The following is a 15,676-nucleotide window of genomic DNA, read 5'->3' as shown; positions in this document are numbered from 1 at the left end:
TTGCCTTCCCCCAATTTAGAACCTTTATTCCTGTTTTATATTTGTCCAAGGAAAAGATAAAATTGTTTGTACTTTATCTTGTACTGATGTATTGTGCAAAAAACAAATTGTAGTTGCTTTCACAGCTTCTGGAAATAGTATCACCTGGGGCCTTCATCCCCAGTAATTTTTCAAACATGTACTGGAGTGAAGAACAGGATGAAGCTTACAAATAGCAAAGCATGTCAATCACAAAAAAAAATTCTCTGAACTTTAGGTCCAAATGCAAATTGGGATTTCTTGCTTGCTAGCTTGTTGAATTCCTTTAGTTATCAGTGTCAGCTCTAGCAAGCCCACAAACTCAAGCCCTGCTCCAGGCTTTTTCCCAAAATGCAGTTTCACAGGCAGATTTGTGTCTCTGCTTCCTACCACCCATCCCACCCCATCTGTAAGTAACTTCTCTGAAAGTTGGGAAAGGTACTAACTATCAAGTAAGGTGTTTCCCCCCCCCCCCCACCCCCACCCCAATAGACGATGAGGGATTACATTTCTTGACCAGCCTCAGCCATACAATGAGACAACAGTGCTGGATGTATTGAGATGATTATTGTGGAGATCTATGTAGCCTGAAGCTTGGAGAAGGCTTTGCACTTTTGTAAATCCTGACAGATCAGCAGAGAAACATGGGTGTCAGTTATCCCAAAGGACAGATGACATTCAATACAAGTTTGAAATTCAGAATTTGACATCAACTGGAACTGAAGATGATTCCACCATATATTACATGCTTGACATTGGAGCGGATTCAAACAATAAAAAAACAAGCTAGGAATGGAAGTATTGGTGACTACAGACCATCAAACATTGCCGCAGACATATAAAATTTGGAAAAAACTTTTTACTAAACTTCTACAGAAGATTATAATAACTATACAACATACAACACTAATTTGAAAAGATACAGCAGACTCTTGTTCTGTGTGCACAGGGAAAAAACAATCAAGTAATACATCATTAATAGTAGAAAAACTAAAGTGCAGCTCAGAACAAGGTCTTATGTACAGAGAGGTTAGGAAACAGTACCTCATTAGACGACTCCACATGGTGCAAAGGTATGAAAGGAAAATGTATCCTGCAGTGTATCCCTGCCCCCAACATCCCCCATTAGATGATGAGGCATCATTATTAAGTAGAGGGTGACCAAGTGAAGAACAACAACTTTGTTTTTGATCAAGATTCTGAATAAGATTCTAAGATTAATGAATTACTGCATACCCTCTCACAGTTCTCCAAAGATTCTTCCAGGAACTGTATCTTGCTCTGTAGTGCATCTATCTGTCCCCGCTTGGCTGTGATCTGCTTTTGCATTCCCACTGCAACTTTCATTGCTGTAGGGCACACAATTGAACTTTTCAAATTAAATTAGCGCATTACATTGATAACAAGGCAGAAAGGGTATGGCAATGCAGTGGCAAATCCTTATAGCAAACAGACAAAAATGGGCCATTCCATGACTGATGACTAGAAGAGCACCAAAAAATTTTCATTGGTGTTCAGTAGATTGTTTTTCTTCACATTGTTCAAAGCATATCTGAGTTCAATGCTTTCTAAAGATATACAGCCTTGAATTTTTAAAGGAGTTATCCCAATTTCTTGCCATATCTTCAATGTAAGATTGTTGGAGCTTTTTGAGAAATTATGTAAATGACCCTTTCCAGCCATTTCTCCAAAGGTGACAGCAATCTCCCACCAAAGTTATGGCAGGAGATAAGAAAAACCCCTCGCTCTCTCCATATAGATTCAGGGCCAGAAATTGCAAGTTTAGAAATTTGAAATAAAACCAGAAAATACTAGAAATGGCGAGTAAGTCAGCCAATGTTTGAAAAGGAAAGATAGGATTGTGGCTCTTCATTTGAAATGTTCTCGATGCAAACTGACCATCATGAATTCCAGCATTTTATGTAATTCACAATTCCCACTGAGTTTTTCCTTCTCAGTAAGACATAAAAGGATTGTTATTACACCCCTGTATTGTAGGATATTGCAAGTGTATTGAACACAAAGGGAACATGCTGGAGTGTGGTCAGAGGATCAATCGGTCTCATCCAGTTACTACAACTTTGCTTGGTTTCACTGGAAGGCAAAACCATTAAAAAGTTCAGCATTTTCTGGATGTTATAATAATTTTGCTTGTTTGGTTAACTGTGCATGGCTGAAGGAACATTATTTGAATAAATATGTTGTTCAACAGTTATCGAAGGCCCAAATATTTTGCTCATATAATTTTTAAAAATGCACCACTGTGCATCCACTATACAAATAAGTATAATTTGCAGGAAAAAAAGGACAACCAAGTAGCTTGTATATACGATAGTCTAGTAAATATGGAGTACCATGAGTATCGGCTCCTTCGAGTACTTTCATTGCCTCTCTGGTTTGATCGAGATCATTTTGGGTTGATTTCAGCTGAGCTTTAAGTTTGTTTGTAGCCCATTCATATTCTTCAGTTTTGCAAGCGTAGCTCCTCTGCAAATTATTATACTCCTCTATGACCAACCAATAAAGAGCTAAATCATAAACTCAGACAAATAGATAACATCTGAACTTGAAGTATTCAGCAAACCTAATTAGATGTATTTCACATTTATACAACAAAGCACAGAATCAAAGCATCTCAACACAATAACAAACCATTCAGCCCATCAAGTCCATATTGTATTCTTCTCCATCGAAGCACCTAAGGCCCTGGCTCCACACATTTTTAATAGTTCTCTTATATAAGCTATCTGACTCTCTTTTAAAGGAATCTGTGGATTCTGCATTATCAATGAATTCCACATTCTAACTATTCTCCATTTAAAGGCATTTTTTCTAACTTCCCCTGTAATTTTTTGATTATTTAAGTTACCCCTTTGTTACCATCTCACTGACCAGTGGATGCAATTAATCACTATTTATCCTATCATAACTCTTCATAATTTCAAACACCTTCCTTAGGTTATGCCATAACCACATCCAGAGTGTAAAGTCCCAACTTCTCAAATATCTCATCTGTGCTCTACTGTTCCCATTGTTTTTGTTATTCCTTTAATGGTGTGCCTAGAAAGGCATAAAATACTCCAACCTGAGTCTCAACAGTCACCTAAGGTCCTAAGGTCTTGTGCAAGTTAAACATTAACTCCTTAGTTTTGTAATCTATTTGCCCTTTTTAAAGCCTTATTTTGTGGCACTGCCATTTTCAATGATCTGCTTATCTGCTCATCAAGATTCCTCTGCTCCTTTAAGCTGTATTTCCTGTCCCAATATATTTTCAAGTGCTTTGGAATTTCATTTGGTATTACAGGCTCCAGTCATTTACCAACCAACTGAAGCAAAACTAACAGGGCTATAATTTCCTAGCATGTGGGAAGACAGTTGTCATATTTATCTCCCTCCAGCCCTCTAGCTGAATTTTCTCCACCACAGAATTATGGAAAATTGTAAGAGGCCTTGCTATTTCTTCTTCAGTTTACTTCAGGATCCTTGGGTATAAAGCATTGGGTGCCAGTAATTTGTCTATCTTAAGTTTGAGTAAACCTTTTAATACCATTTTCCATTAAATAATAATCTCCACTCGCTGTTCTGTATCTTCCTCTGATGGCTGTTCAATTTCAATATCCAATTTTTCCTTGAAAACTGAGGCAATGTAGTTAATTCATACTCTTCACAAGTTTGCCGACTTCATCTCTTAGTGGCTCTAATCCTAACTGTTATTATGAATATGACAATAGAAAACCTTTCTTTCTCCATTTGACAGGTTTAATTAATGACCAGAGTAAAGGCAACCTAGGTAGCAGCAACCACAATGATATTGAAAGAGAGAGGAGTGGGTCTAAGACTAGTATTTTAAATTTAAATAAGGGCAACTATGTGGACATGAAAGCTGAGCTAGCTGAGGTGAACTGGTTACGAGGCTAGGAGATAGATCAATAGAGAAGCAATGGCAGATATTTAAGATATTTCAGAAAACTCAGAATAAGTATATTTCTACTATAAAGAAAAAATCTAAAGGAAGGACCCACCATCCGTGGTTAACTAAAGAAGTTAAGGAAAACATCAAACTTAAGGAAAAAGCACATAATTGTGCAAAGATGAGTGGCAGGTCAGATGATTGATCAGAATATCAAGAACGGCAGAGAATGACTGAAAGGTTAATCAGGAGAAAGAAATTAGAGTATGAGAAGAAGCTAGCTAGAAATGTAAAAACGGATAGCAAGAGTTTCTACAGGTATTTAAAAAGGAAAAGAGTAAGTACAGTGAGTGTTGGTCCTCTAGAAAGTGAGAATGGGGAGTTAATAGTAGATAATAAGGAAATGGCAGATGAAATGAACAAATATTTTGCTTCTGTCTTCACTATAGAGGATACTAAAAACATTCCAGTAATAGCTATAAATCAGGAGGTGGAAGGAAGAGAGGAACTTGGTGAAATTACAATCACCAGGGAAGCAGTACTGAGCAAACTAATGTAGCTGCAGGCCTCGGGTACAGATGGGCTTCATCCTAGGGTCTTAAAAGAGGTGGCTAATGAGGTAGTAGATGTGTTGGTGTTAATTTTTCAAAATTTGCTAGATTCTGGAAAGGTTCCATCAGACTGGAAAGTAGTAAATATAACCCCTCTATTTAAAGTGGGGGGGGGGGGGGTGGGGGAGGCAGAAAACAGGTAACTATAGGCCAGTTAGCTTGACATCTGTCGTGGGGAAGGCCTTAGAATCGATCATTAAGGAGGCTATAGCTGGGCACTTAGAAAAACTCAAGGTAATTGGGAATAGTCAGCATGGTTTTGTGAAAGGGAAATCATGTTTAACCAATTTGTAGGAGTAACATGCGCTGTGGCTAAAGGGGAGCCCATTGACATACTGTACTTGGATTTCCAGAAGGCATTTGACAAGATGTCACATAAAAGGTTATTGCGCAAAGTAGGAGTTCATGGTGTAGTGGGTAACATATTAGCATGGATAGAAGATTGGCTGGCTGGCAGAAAACAGAGAGTATGTATAAATGGGTCATTTTCTGATTGGCAGGATGTGATGAGTGGAGTCCCGCAGGGTTCTGTGCTGGGGTCTCAACTTTTTACAATCTATATCAATGACTTAGACGAGGGGAGTGATGGCACGGTAGCTAAATTTGCAGATGACACAAAGATAGGTAGGAAATTATGTTGTGAAGAGATCATAAGGAGGTTGAAGACCGACATAGATAGGTTGAGTGAGTGGGCAAAAATCTGGCAGATGGAGTATAATGTGGGAAAATGTGAAGTTGTTCACTTTGGCAGGAAGAATAAAAAAGCAGAATGTTACTGAAACAGAGAACGACTGCAGAATTCCAAGGTGCAGAGGGATCTAGGTGTTCTAGTGCATGAGACACAAAAAGTTAGTATGCAGGTACAGCAAGTCATAAAGAAGGCTAATGGAATGCTAACCTTTATTACGAGAGGAATTGAAAATAAAAGTAAGGATGTTGTGCTTCAGTTATACAGGGCATCAGTGAGACCACATCTCGAATACTGTGTGTAGTTTTAGTTTCCTTATTTAAAGAAGATTGTGAATGCGTTGGAGGCGGTTCAGAGGAGGTTTACTGGATTGATACCTGGACTGAGCAGGTTGTCTTATGAGGAAAGGTTGGACAGACTGGGCTCGTTTTCACTGGAGTTTAGAAGAGTGAGGGGAGACTTGATTAACGTATATAAGATCCTGAACAGTCTTGACAGGCTGAATGTGGAGGGGATGTTTCCTCTTGTGGATGAGTCCAGAACTAGGGGGGCACTGTTTTAAAATTAGGCGTTGTCCTTTTAAGACTGAGACAAGGTGAAATTTTTTCTTTGAGAGGGTTGTGCGACTTTGGAATTCTCTGCCTCAGAAGGTGGTCCATGTGGGGTCATTGAATATTTTTAATATTGTTAGGCAATGGAATCAAAGATTATCTGGGGTAGATGGGAGTGTGGAATTCGAGACAGAATCAGATCAGCCATGATCTTATTAAATGGCAGAGCAGGCTCGACAGGCTGAATGGCCTACTTCTACTCCTAATTCATATGGTCTTATTTTTTGGGAAATTTTCTTTCATACTCCTCAGCCTTTATAATCTCCATTTTATAGATTTCCTATGTTTCCTATGCATTGGCATTTTTTATTAATTGTCTCATGAGAGTAAATAGTTTTTCTTAGTTTCAAATTTGCTCCAATCTCCCTATTCATCCATGGAACCACCCCCCACCACTGCCCCCATCTTTGATCCATTTCTTTTACTGGAATATACTTGATTTGTACCTTTTCTAGCTCCTGTTTTAATGTTTCCCACTCCTGATCATTGTCTGCAAATTTCCCTTCCATCTAATCTGGAAAAGGTTTCTTATTATCTCATTATATTTCGCTTTTGTCCAGTCCTTTTCTGTTCTTGCATTGGCCCTAACTATATTGCAGTCACTGTTTGCCAAATGCTTCCCTATTTTTAGGTTGCTGACTTGTTCTGCTTCATTAGCCAAAAACAGGTCCAAGTCAAGTAACACAAGCAGTGCAGCAATGTATTGGATAAGAAAATAGTCCTGCATGCACAACAAACAAGGTTCTCCTTTCTAGCCACAAACATTTTCCCTATTCTAAGCCTTTCTTTTGGATAATAAAAACCTCCTACAATTATTACTCTATCATGAATAAATGGCCAGGATTTTACAGGCCCCCGCCACAAGGCGGGATCGGAGGCGGGGGTGCACAGAGAATTACGACAGGTGGCGGTGAGGTGGGCAGCAGAGTGGAGGCCCCATCTCCTCCCCGTTGCCCAGCCATCTTCCCAGGGGTGGGATAGGCTGACAACGGCCTTCCTGCCCAGAGGCAAATTGAGGTCCCTAATGGCCTTTTAGGGCCAATTAATGGCCTCTTCCCACCGCCGCTGGGATCTTACCTTGTAAAATGAGGCTCCCTCCCTGCGGGCTTGGGGGGCAATTTGTGGCCCACAGAGGACCCCCACCGGGAATCCCCCCACCCGGACTGCAATATCACACACCCCTCGCCAGGGCCTTCCGAACTGGCCTCGGCGACCCCACCTCACCTACCTCTTCTCCGGGGTTCCAGTGCTGGGTCTGGGTCCAAGATCTCTGCAGCACCAGCAGTGGCCACCGCTCTCGGTGGCACCGCTGATTCTGCTGTGATTGGCCGGCAGCTCTTGGAGGCGGGATCCTTGTCTCTTTAAAGTCTTTAAAGGGATGGGGATCCCGCCTTCCCGCCTCCTAAAAATTTAACACAAAATGACTGGAGGATTGCTCCGGTGGGGAGGGGCAAAAGACTGAGGTGGGGATTCCCGCCCCCCCCTCCACCCCACACACTTTTCGGCCCGGTGCCAGGAGCCCGCCTCCAGCACAAAATCCAGCCCAATATTTCTCTAATTCGTCTAAGAACTTCCTCCTTAATTTCCTTTCCACTGTTCAGCAATTTATAATATCTAATGCCTTGCTATTCCTCAACTCAATCTAAAAGGATTTGGTTTGTCTATTTAAAGTTTTTCATAATCCAGTGCACAGATATTAGCTGTAATTAATACAGTTACCCTGCCTCCCTTGCTTCTTTCCTTATCCCTCTTGAAAGCTTTATATTCGGAATATTCAATTATTGATCCTGACTGAGCTGTAATCCAAATGATGATTAAAATGGAAAATGGTGACATGATAACTCTCTTTGGCCTCCTTGTCTCAAGAGACAATGGGTAAGCACCTGGAGGTGGTCAGTGGTTTGTGAAGCAGCGCCTGGAGTGGCTATAAAGGCCAATTCTAGAGTGACAGACTCTTCCACAGGTGCTGCAGATAAAATTGGTTGTCGGGGCTGTTACACAGTTGGCTCTCCCCTTGCGCTTCTGTCTTTTTTCCTGCCAACAGCTAAGTCTCTTCGACTCGCCACACTTTAGCCCCGCCTTTATGGCTGCCCGCCAGCTCTGGCGATCACTGGCAACTGAGTCCCACGACTTGTGATCATTGTCACAGGACTTCATGTCGCGTTTGCAGACATCTTTAAAGCGGAGACATGGACGGCCGGTGGGTCTGATACCAGTGACAAGCTCGCTGTACAATGTGTCCTTGGGGATCCTTCCATCTTCCATGCAGCACACATGGTCAAGCCATCTCAAGCGCCACTGGCTCAGTAGGGTGTATATGCTGGTGATATTGGCTGCCTCAAGGACTTCTGCATTGGAGATACGGTCCTGCCACCTGATGCCAAGGATTCTCCGGAGGCAGCAAAGTGAGACGTCGCTCTTGGCTGACATACTTTGTCCAGGCTTCGCTGCCGTAGAGCAAGGTACTGAGGACACAGGCTTGATACACTCGGGCTTTTGTGTTCCGTGTCAGTGTGCCATTTTCCCACACTCTCTTGGCCAATCTGGACATAGCAGTGGACGCCTTTCCCATGCGCTTGTTGATTTCTGCATTGAGAGGTTACTGGTGATAGTTGAGCCTAAGTAGCTGAACTCTTGAACCACTTCCAGGGTGTGGTCGCCGATATTGATGGATGGAGCATTTCTGATGTCCTGTCCCATGATGTTCGTTTTCTTGAGGCTGACGGTTAGGCCAAATTCGTTGCAGGCAGCCGCAATCCTGTCGATGAGTCTCTGCAGACACTCTTCTGTGTGTGGGATGTTAATGCAGCATCGTCAGCAAAGAGGAGTTCCCTCATGAGGACCTTCCGTACTTTGGTCTTCACTCTTAGACGGGCAAGGTTGAACAACCTGCCATCTGATCTTGTGTGGAGGAAAATTCCTTCTTCTGAAGACCTGAACGCATGTGAGAGCAGCAGTGAGAAGAAGATCCCAAACAGTGTGGGTGAGAGAACACAGCCCTGTTTCAAGCCACTCAGGATAGGAAAGGGGTCTGATGAGGCGCTGCTCTGCTGAATTGTGCCTTTCATATTGATGAGGGATGTGGGATGAGGGAGCAGTACCACAGGACATGCGCGATGCTAATATCATCACCCTCTATGAGAACAAGAGTCATTTTAAACAGGCTCCAGAAGCTGGCTGAGCGTGTCTACCCTGAGGCACAGTGTGGCTTTCAAGCAGAGATCCACCATTGACATGCTGTTCTTCCTTTGCCAGCTACAGGAGAAATGCCGTGAACAACAGATGCCCCTCTACATTGCTTTCATAGATCTCATCAAAGCCTTTGACCTCGTCAGCAGACGTGGTCTCTTCAGACTACTAGCAAAGATCGGATGTCCACCAAAGCTACTAAGTATCATCACTTCATTCCATGACAATATGAAAGGCACGATTCAGCATAGCGGGGCCTCATCTGACATGATAACAGTTATTACATATGTTATGATTTTCCATTTTAAATCTTGTTCCCTAATTTTGTTTCTTGTACTCTGGTTGTAGATATCCATACATTTTAGATTGGATTCCTTTGGATTTGCAATTTTTCTTTTTCTTGCCATCTTGATTTTTTTCTTGCTATCTTGACTGCTTAAAATCTGTCAATATTTTTACCTCATTATCTAGACACCAAGTACTCACTTTCCTTTTCAAGATGCTGATTCTCCTCTCTCACCTTTTCTCTCTTACACCCCCCTTCCGCACATTATGTTAGTTCTAACTCTCACCCACAGCTCTAACTAATCTCTTTGCAAGAATGCTAGTCTTGGCGCTGTTCAGGTGTAGGCTGTCCTGTCGACCCATCTCACTCCAGTACCCCAGGAATGTGAAGTTTTACCTCATGCATCAAGTCTGTTGCCATGCATTTCTCTCTCTAATCTGGCTATCATGTAGCACTGGTAGTAATCCTGAAATTACCTGTGACATTCTGCTTCTTATTTCCTAACTCTCGGAACATGTATTTTTTGCCAATCCTGAATCCTATTCTTGCCGATACTGTTTGTGTTGATATGAACCAGGGTTTCCAGCTGATTCACCACCTTCTACACTTGCTTTCTAATGTCCTTTACCCTGACATTTGGGAAACAACACAGCATTCAGAACTCACAATTACTGTTACGGAAATGATTGTTTACTGTCCTCACTGCTGAATCTCTCACTGCAGGCACATTCCTGCATTCAACTCTCCCTCCTTGGGAAAGCACTGATTCTACGCAGCTCACAGCTGCCCTTCTCCAAGTCATCATTCTTGGAACACGTGTTCATTATTGAAAACTTACTTGTCAAGATAGGGCCTCTTTCCACAAAATTGCATGATCACCCACTTCCAATCCTCATCCTCGATCACTCTAACTGTAGGGTAACTATTTCTTGAAAAACACATTCCAGAAACCTTTTTCCTCCCATTTGGGGAAGGATAACTCCTGCTGTTCCTCAGGCTTAATAACTTTAAGCTTCAGTGATTGCAGTAGAATACACTTCCTGCAACTATGTTTGCCCTGGATGCTCAAATCAATTCTCATATCCAGCAACATTTGGAGAACACCAGTCATTGCTCCCAATTTACCTTTTAAAACATTTATCTTACTTGCTACAATATGTGGAGATATTTAAGGAGATGGTTCTATTACTTTAATATGATTAAAATCCAGGCTACCAATTCTCCAGCATGGCCATACCTTACTTTAACAAATACCCAACAGTTAACACAATATACAATTACTCAAAATTATATTCCATTTCCATCACTGATTAACGACTTCAAATAAGTCACTAAGAGAAATACCTTTCAATTAGATATTAATGGGACCTCAGATATCTTCAATTGCCTTGCAGTCACAAAGATATCAAACTCATATTTATATGAACATAGAGTATTATTTACTTTGGAGGGGAGGTGGGGAAGGAAGAGTTTAATTTATGACATTACCAGGAAAACATGAGAAGCCTAATCAAGATCCAAAAGCCTTGAATTTGCCTTGTTGGCAGGCTGTCCTCATACCTTTCAGATCACCCATTTGGTTCTGGATGAGATTTAATTCAGTTGCAAGAACTTCCTTTTCCTGCAACAAGTCTCTCAATTCAGACATTTGTTCAGTTGCAGAATTTACCAGCCTAATTTTCTCCTTTTCCAGCTCAGAAAGATGTCCCTGTAGCTCTTGCATTTGTGCATCTTTGTGTTCTAATTCAGTCTAATAGAAACAACAAATTGGATTAATGCAAGATGACAATCATCATCAAACCTGTACAAGTGTACATGAACATACCTCCACCTATAGTCCACTCTTGCAAAAATGGTACTTCAGCATATAGGTCATACTTCCAGTAATTCACTACTTTAGTCAATCTTGTTTATGAGCAAATTTATGCTAAGCAATGCAAAGTTCCTACAGCTGGCTCAAATGCAGATTTCTTCCACCCAGTTGTTCAGATGCAAGCTATCAAAACAATAATAGGTATATTTCACTGATATTTTACAATTGCAGTGGTCAGCACAGGGTTGTCTCAGAACACAGTGCTTTGGCAACAAGAGTGCAAAAGTTGGAAATTTGGTGCAAGTAGGAATCTGGTAAGTCATGGTAGGTGTGTAGAGTCTAACCATTCAGTTTAACTTTTTGAATCATTGAGAGATACAGCACCGAAACAGGCCCTTCGGCCCAACGAGTCCACACCGACCATCGACCACCCATTTATACCAATCCTACATTAATCCCATTTTCCCTCTCACATCCCCAATTCTCCTACCACCTACCTACACTAGGGGCAATTTTCTTTTTACAATGGCCAATTTACCTATCAACCCGCAAGTCTTTGGCATGTGGGAGGAAACCGGAGCACCCGGAGGAAACCCACGCAGTCACAGGGAGAACTTGCAAACTCTGCACAGGCAGTACCCAGAACTGAACCCGGGTCACTGGAGCTGTGGTGCTAGCCACTGCGCCACTCAATTTAACTTAGAACTTTAAAAACTCTAAAGGAAACCGCAGTGTAGCCAACATTTAACAGAGACTACCTGTCAGTGGCAGTTAACTGTCAATCAGTTGCAAGTGATTGTCCTAATAGGTGCTAATTACTGTGAGCAGGAAGCTGAATCAGTAATGAATGTGTCGTGGGTTAAACTGAGAAATTTAGTTAGTATTCTAATAAATAGAGGGATGTCAGGGCACCTCAGTTCCATTGAATGCACATCCTGTGCCACTGGAAACTACAGGACACTCCTTGTGTCCTGGACAACCATGTGTGCAGGAAGAGTCATCAGCTGGAGGAGTTTGGAGCTTCAGCAGCACTGGCATCATTGCAGTGCATCCGTGAGGCTGAGAAATAACTGAATAGCACGTTTCTGGACGTGGTCACCCCATAGCTTAAGAGTGTGCAGGCAGAGAGAATGGGTGACCACCAGGCAGACAAGGGAGACCAGGCAGGTAGTGCAGAAATCCCACAAGTGCATTTGCTCTCTATCCAGTATCTGTAAAGGTGATGGTTTCTTTGGGGAATACAGCCAGAGCCAAGGGCACATCACCATGGGTGGCTCAACTATATAGACGGGGAGGAGAAACTGCAGGAAAGCAATAGTGAGAGGGGATTCAATGGTTAAGGGAACGTACAGGCGTTTCTGTGATCACAGATGCAACTTCAAGACGGTATGCTGCCTCCCTGGTGTCATGGTCAAGGATGTCACTGAGTGGCTGCAGAGAGGAGCGGGTGAACAGTCAGAGGTGGTATCGTGGTCCATATCAGTATCAATGACATAGGCAGGAAGAGGGATGACGTCCTGCAGTCAGATTTTAGGGAGCTAGGAAATAAATTAAAAGGCAGGATCTCAAAGCTAGCAATCACTGGATTACTCCCAGTGGGTACAGATATAGGAGAATAGTGCAGATGAATGCATGACTGGAGCGTTGTTACAGGAAGGAGGGTTTATGACTCCTGGAGCATTGGGATCGGTTCTAGGGGAGGTGGGTCTTGTACAAGCTGGTTGAGTTGTACCTCAACAAGGTTGGGACCAATATCATGGCAGGGAGGTTTGCTAGAGCTGTTGGGGTGGGGGTTAAACAAGCTTGACGGGGATAGGAACCTGAGTGTAGATTCAGAAGGAAAAGAGGCAAAGCTGGAAATGGAAAGCAGAAAATTAGTGTGCGTAGGGAAGGCAGAGGAAACAAAGGCTAGAAAACAGACAACAAACATATACTTCAATGCAAGGATTCTAGTGAATACAGCAGATGAGCTGGACCCACAGACTGATACCATAGCTATTACTGAAACATGGTTTAAAGATGGGCAGCCATGACAAGCTCAATATTTCTGGTTAAAGGGTTTTCAGATGGGACAAAGAGGGGGATAAAAAAGGAAGGGGGTTTGCAATATTAGTTAAAGAAACAATCACAGCTGTGAGGAGGGATGATTTGCTTGAAGGGTCATTAAATGAGGCCATATGGGTTCAACTGAGGAATAAAAAAAGTGGTAATCACACTGTCTGTTTGTATACTGTAGAAACCCAAACAGTCAGAGGGAGATAGAAGAACAAATATGTATGCAAATTGCTGAGAAGTGCAGAAACATTAGGGCAGTAATAGTAGGGCATTTCAGCTACCCTAATATTAACAGTGATAAAATCCGTGCAAATGGGAAAGAGGGTGCAAAATTTTTTAAATATATCCAAGAGAACATTTTTAGCCAGTGTGCAGCAAGCCCAATGACAGAACGAGCAGTTCTGGACTGTTCAGGGAATGAAACTGGGCAGGTGGAAGGGGCATCAGTGGGAGAACATTTTGGTGGTTGTGATCATAATTCAGTTAGCATAGTTCTGAAAAAGGAAAAAGATAAACCAGCAGTAAAAGCTCCCAATTTGGCAAAAGGCCAATTTTACAAAGCTAAAATGTGTTTTAGCAAAAGTGGACCGGAAACAGCTACTTGAAGGTAAATTAGTGTTAGAGCAATGGGGGCATTCAAGCTGAAGATAGAGAGGGTTCAGAACAAATATGTTCCCACAATGAAAGAGGGTGGAAATTCCAAATCTAGACTCCTTGCCCTGCTTCCCCACTCCCCTCATCACCACCATCCACCCCCCCACCCCGCCCCCAGCGCACCACCAGATGTCAAACAGCAGACAGATAGGATAAGGAAAAAAAGGAAGCTTATGTCAGATACCGAGAGCTCTGTACTGCAAAATGCCTACAAGGGTATAGAAAATGCAGGGTTGAAATTAAAAAGGAAATTAGGAAAGCAAACTGGGCATGAAAAAATATTGGCAAGTAAAATCAAGGAAAACCCAAAGGTATTTTGTAAATACATAAAGAGCAAGAATATAACAAAGGAAAGAGTAGGGCCAATTAGAGACCTAAAAGGTAACCTCTCTGTGGAGGCCGAAGACGTAGGCATGGTTCTTAACGAATATTTTGTCTCTGTCTTCTCAAAAGAGCAGCAGTGTTAAATATTGGATGGCATAAACATAGTGAGGGAGGAAATATTAAGGGGTTTAGAATCTTTGAAAATAGATAAACCGCCAGGCCCAGATGAAGTGTATCCCTGGCTGTTAAGAGAAGCAAGGGAGGTAACAGTGGAGGCTCTGACCATCATTTTCCAATCCTCTCTGGCTATAGGTGTCATGCCAGAGGACCGCTAACATACAGCTGTTTAAAAAGGGAGGAAGGATTTGACTAAGTAATTACAGGCTCCGTCAGCCTAACCTTGGTATTAGGCAAATTACTGGGAAAAATTGAGCAACATTATAAATTGTCATTTGGAAAGGCACAGATTAATCAAAGGTAGTCAGCATGGATTTTCTAAAGGAGGGTCATGTCTGACTAACTTTATTGAATATTTTGAGGAGGTAATAAGGAGGGTCGATGAGGGTAGCATGTGTCATGTTGTCTAGATGGATCTTTAGCAAAGCTTTAGACAAGGTCCCAAATGGCAAACTGGTCAGAAAAGTAAATGCCCATAGGATCCAAGGGAAAGTGGCAAGTTGGATCCAAAATTGGTTCAGTGACAGGAAGCAAAAGGTAATGGTGGGTGGGTGTTTTTGTGACTGGAAGGATGTCTGCAGTGGGGTTCCGCAGTGCTCAGTCCTAGGTCACATCCTTTTCGTGATATATATCAATGAATTCGACTTAAATGTAGGGGGTATGATTAAGAAGTTTGCAGATGGTACAAAAGTTGGCCATGTGGTTGATAATGAAGAAGAAGATGGGCGGCACAGTGGCGCAGTGGTTAGCACCGCAGCCTCACAGCTCCAGCGACCCGGGTTCAATTCTGGGTACTGCCTGTGTGGAGTTTGCAAGTTCTCCCTGTGTCTGCGTGGGTTTCCACCGGGTGCTCCGGTTTCCTCCCACAAGCCAAAAGACTTGCAGGTTGATAAGTAAATTGGCCATTATAAATTGCCCCTAGTATAGGTAGGTGGTAGGGAAATATAGGGATAGGTGGGGATGTGGTAGGAATATGGGATTAGTGTAAGATTAGTATAAATGGGTGGTTGATGGTCAGCACAGACTCGGTGGGCCGAAGGGCCTGTTTCAGTGCTGTATCTCTAAAACTAAAACTAAAACTAAGAAAGCTGTAGATTGCAGGATGATATCAATGGACTGGGCAGGTGGGCAGAAAAGTGGCAAATGGAGTTTAATCCAGAGAAGTGTGAGGTAATGCATTTGGGGAGGGCAAACAAGACAAGGGAATACGTCATAAATGGTCAGATATCGAGAAGTATAGAGGAACAGAGGGACCTTGGAGTGCATGTCCACAGATCCCTGAAGGTAGCAGGACAGGTAGATAAGGTGGTTGGGAAGGCGTACAGGATACTTTCCTTTAT

General features: G+C 42.3%; 1 protein-coding gene across 8 annotated transcripts in view; it reads right to left on the bottom strand.

The window, feature by feature from the left end:
• LOC137373534 (coiled-coil domain-containing protein 158-like) overlaps positions 1-15,676 on the bottom strand; it is a 211,813-nt gene that overhangs the window by 46,565 nt on the left and 149,572 nt on the right. For all 8 annotated transcript variants that reach the window (XM_068038425.1, XM_068038434.1, XM_068038455.1 and 5 more), the window contains 3 exons: positions 10,874-11,063; positions 2,373-2,525; positions 1,255-1,367 (listed from right to left, as the gene is read on the bottom strand). In XM_068038425.1, coding sequence (XP_067894526.1) covers positions 1,255-1,367; positions 2,373-2,525; positions 10,874-11,063 — 456 coding nt within the window. The remainder of the gene's footprint in view (positions 1-1,254; positions 1,368-2,372; positions 2,526-10,873; positions 11,064-15,676) is intronic.

Source organism: Heterodontus francisci, chromosome 1, assembly GCF_036365525.1.
Source record: "Heterodontus francisci isolate sHetFra1 chromosome 1, sHetFra1.hap1, whole genome shotgun sequence".
NCBI classification, from domain to species: Eukaryota; Metazoa; Chordata; class Chondrichthyes; order Heterodontiformes; family Heterodontidae; genus Heterodontus; species Heterodontus francisci.
Note: the sequence above shows the minus strand (reverse complement) of the source record. Positions and strands in the feature narration are given on the sequence as shown.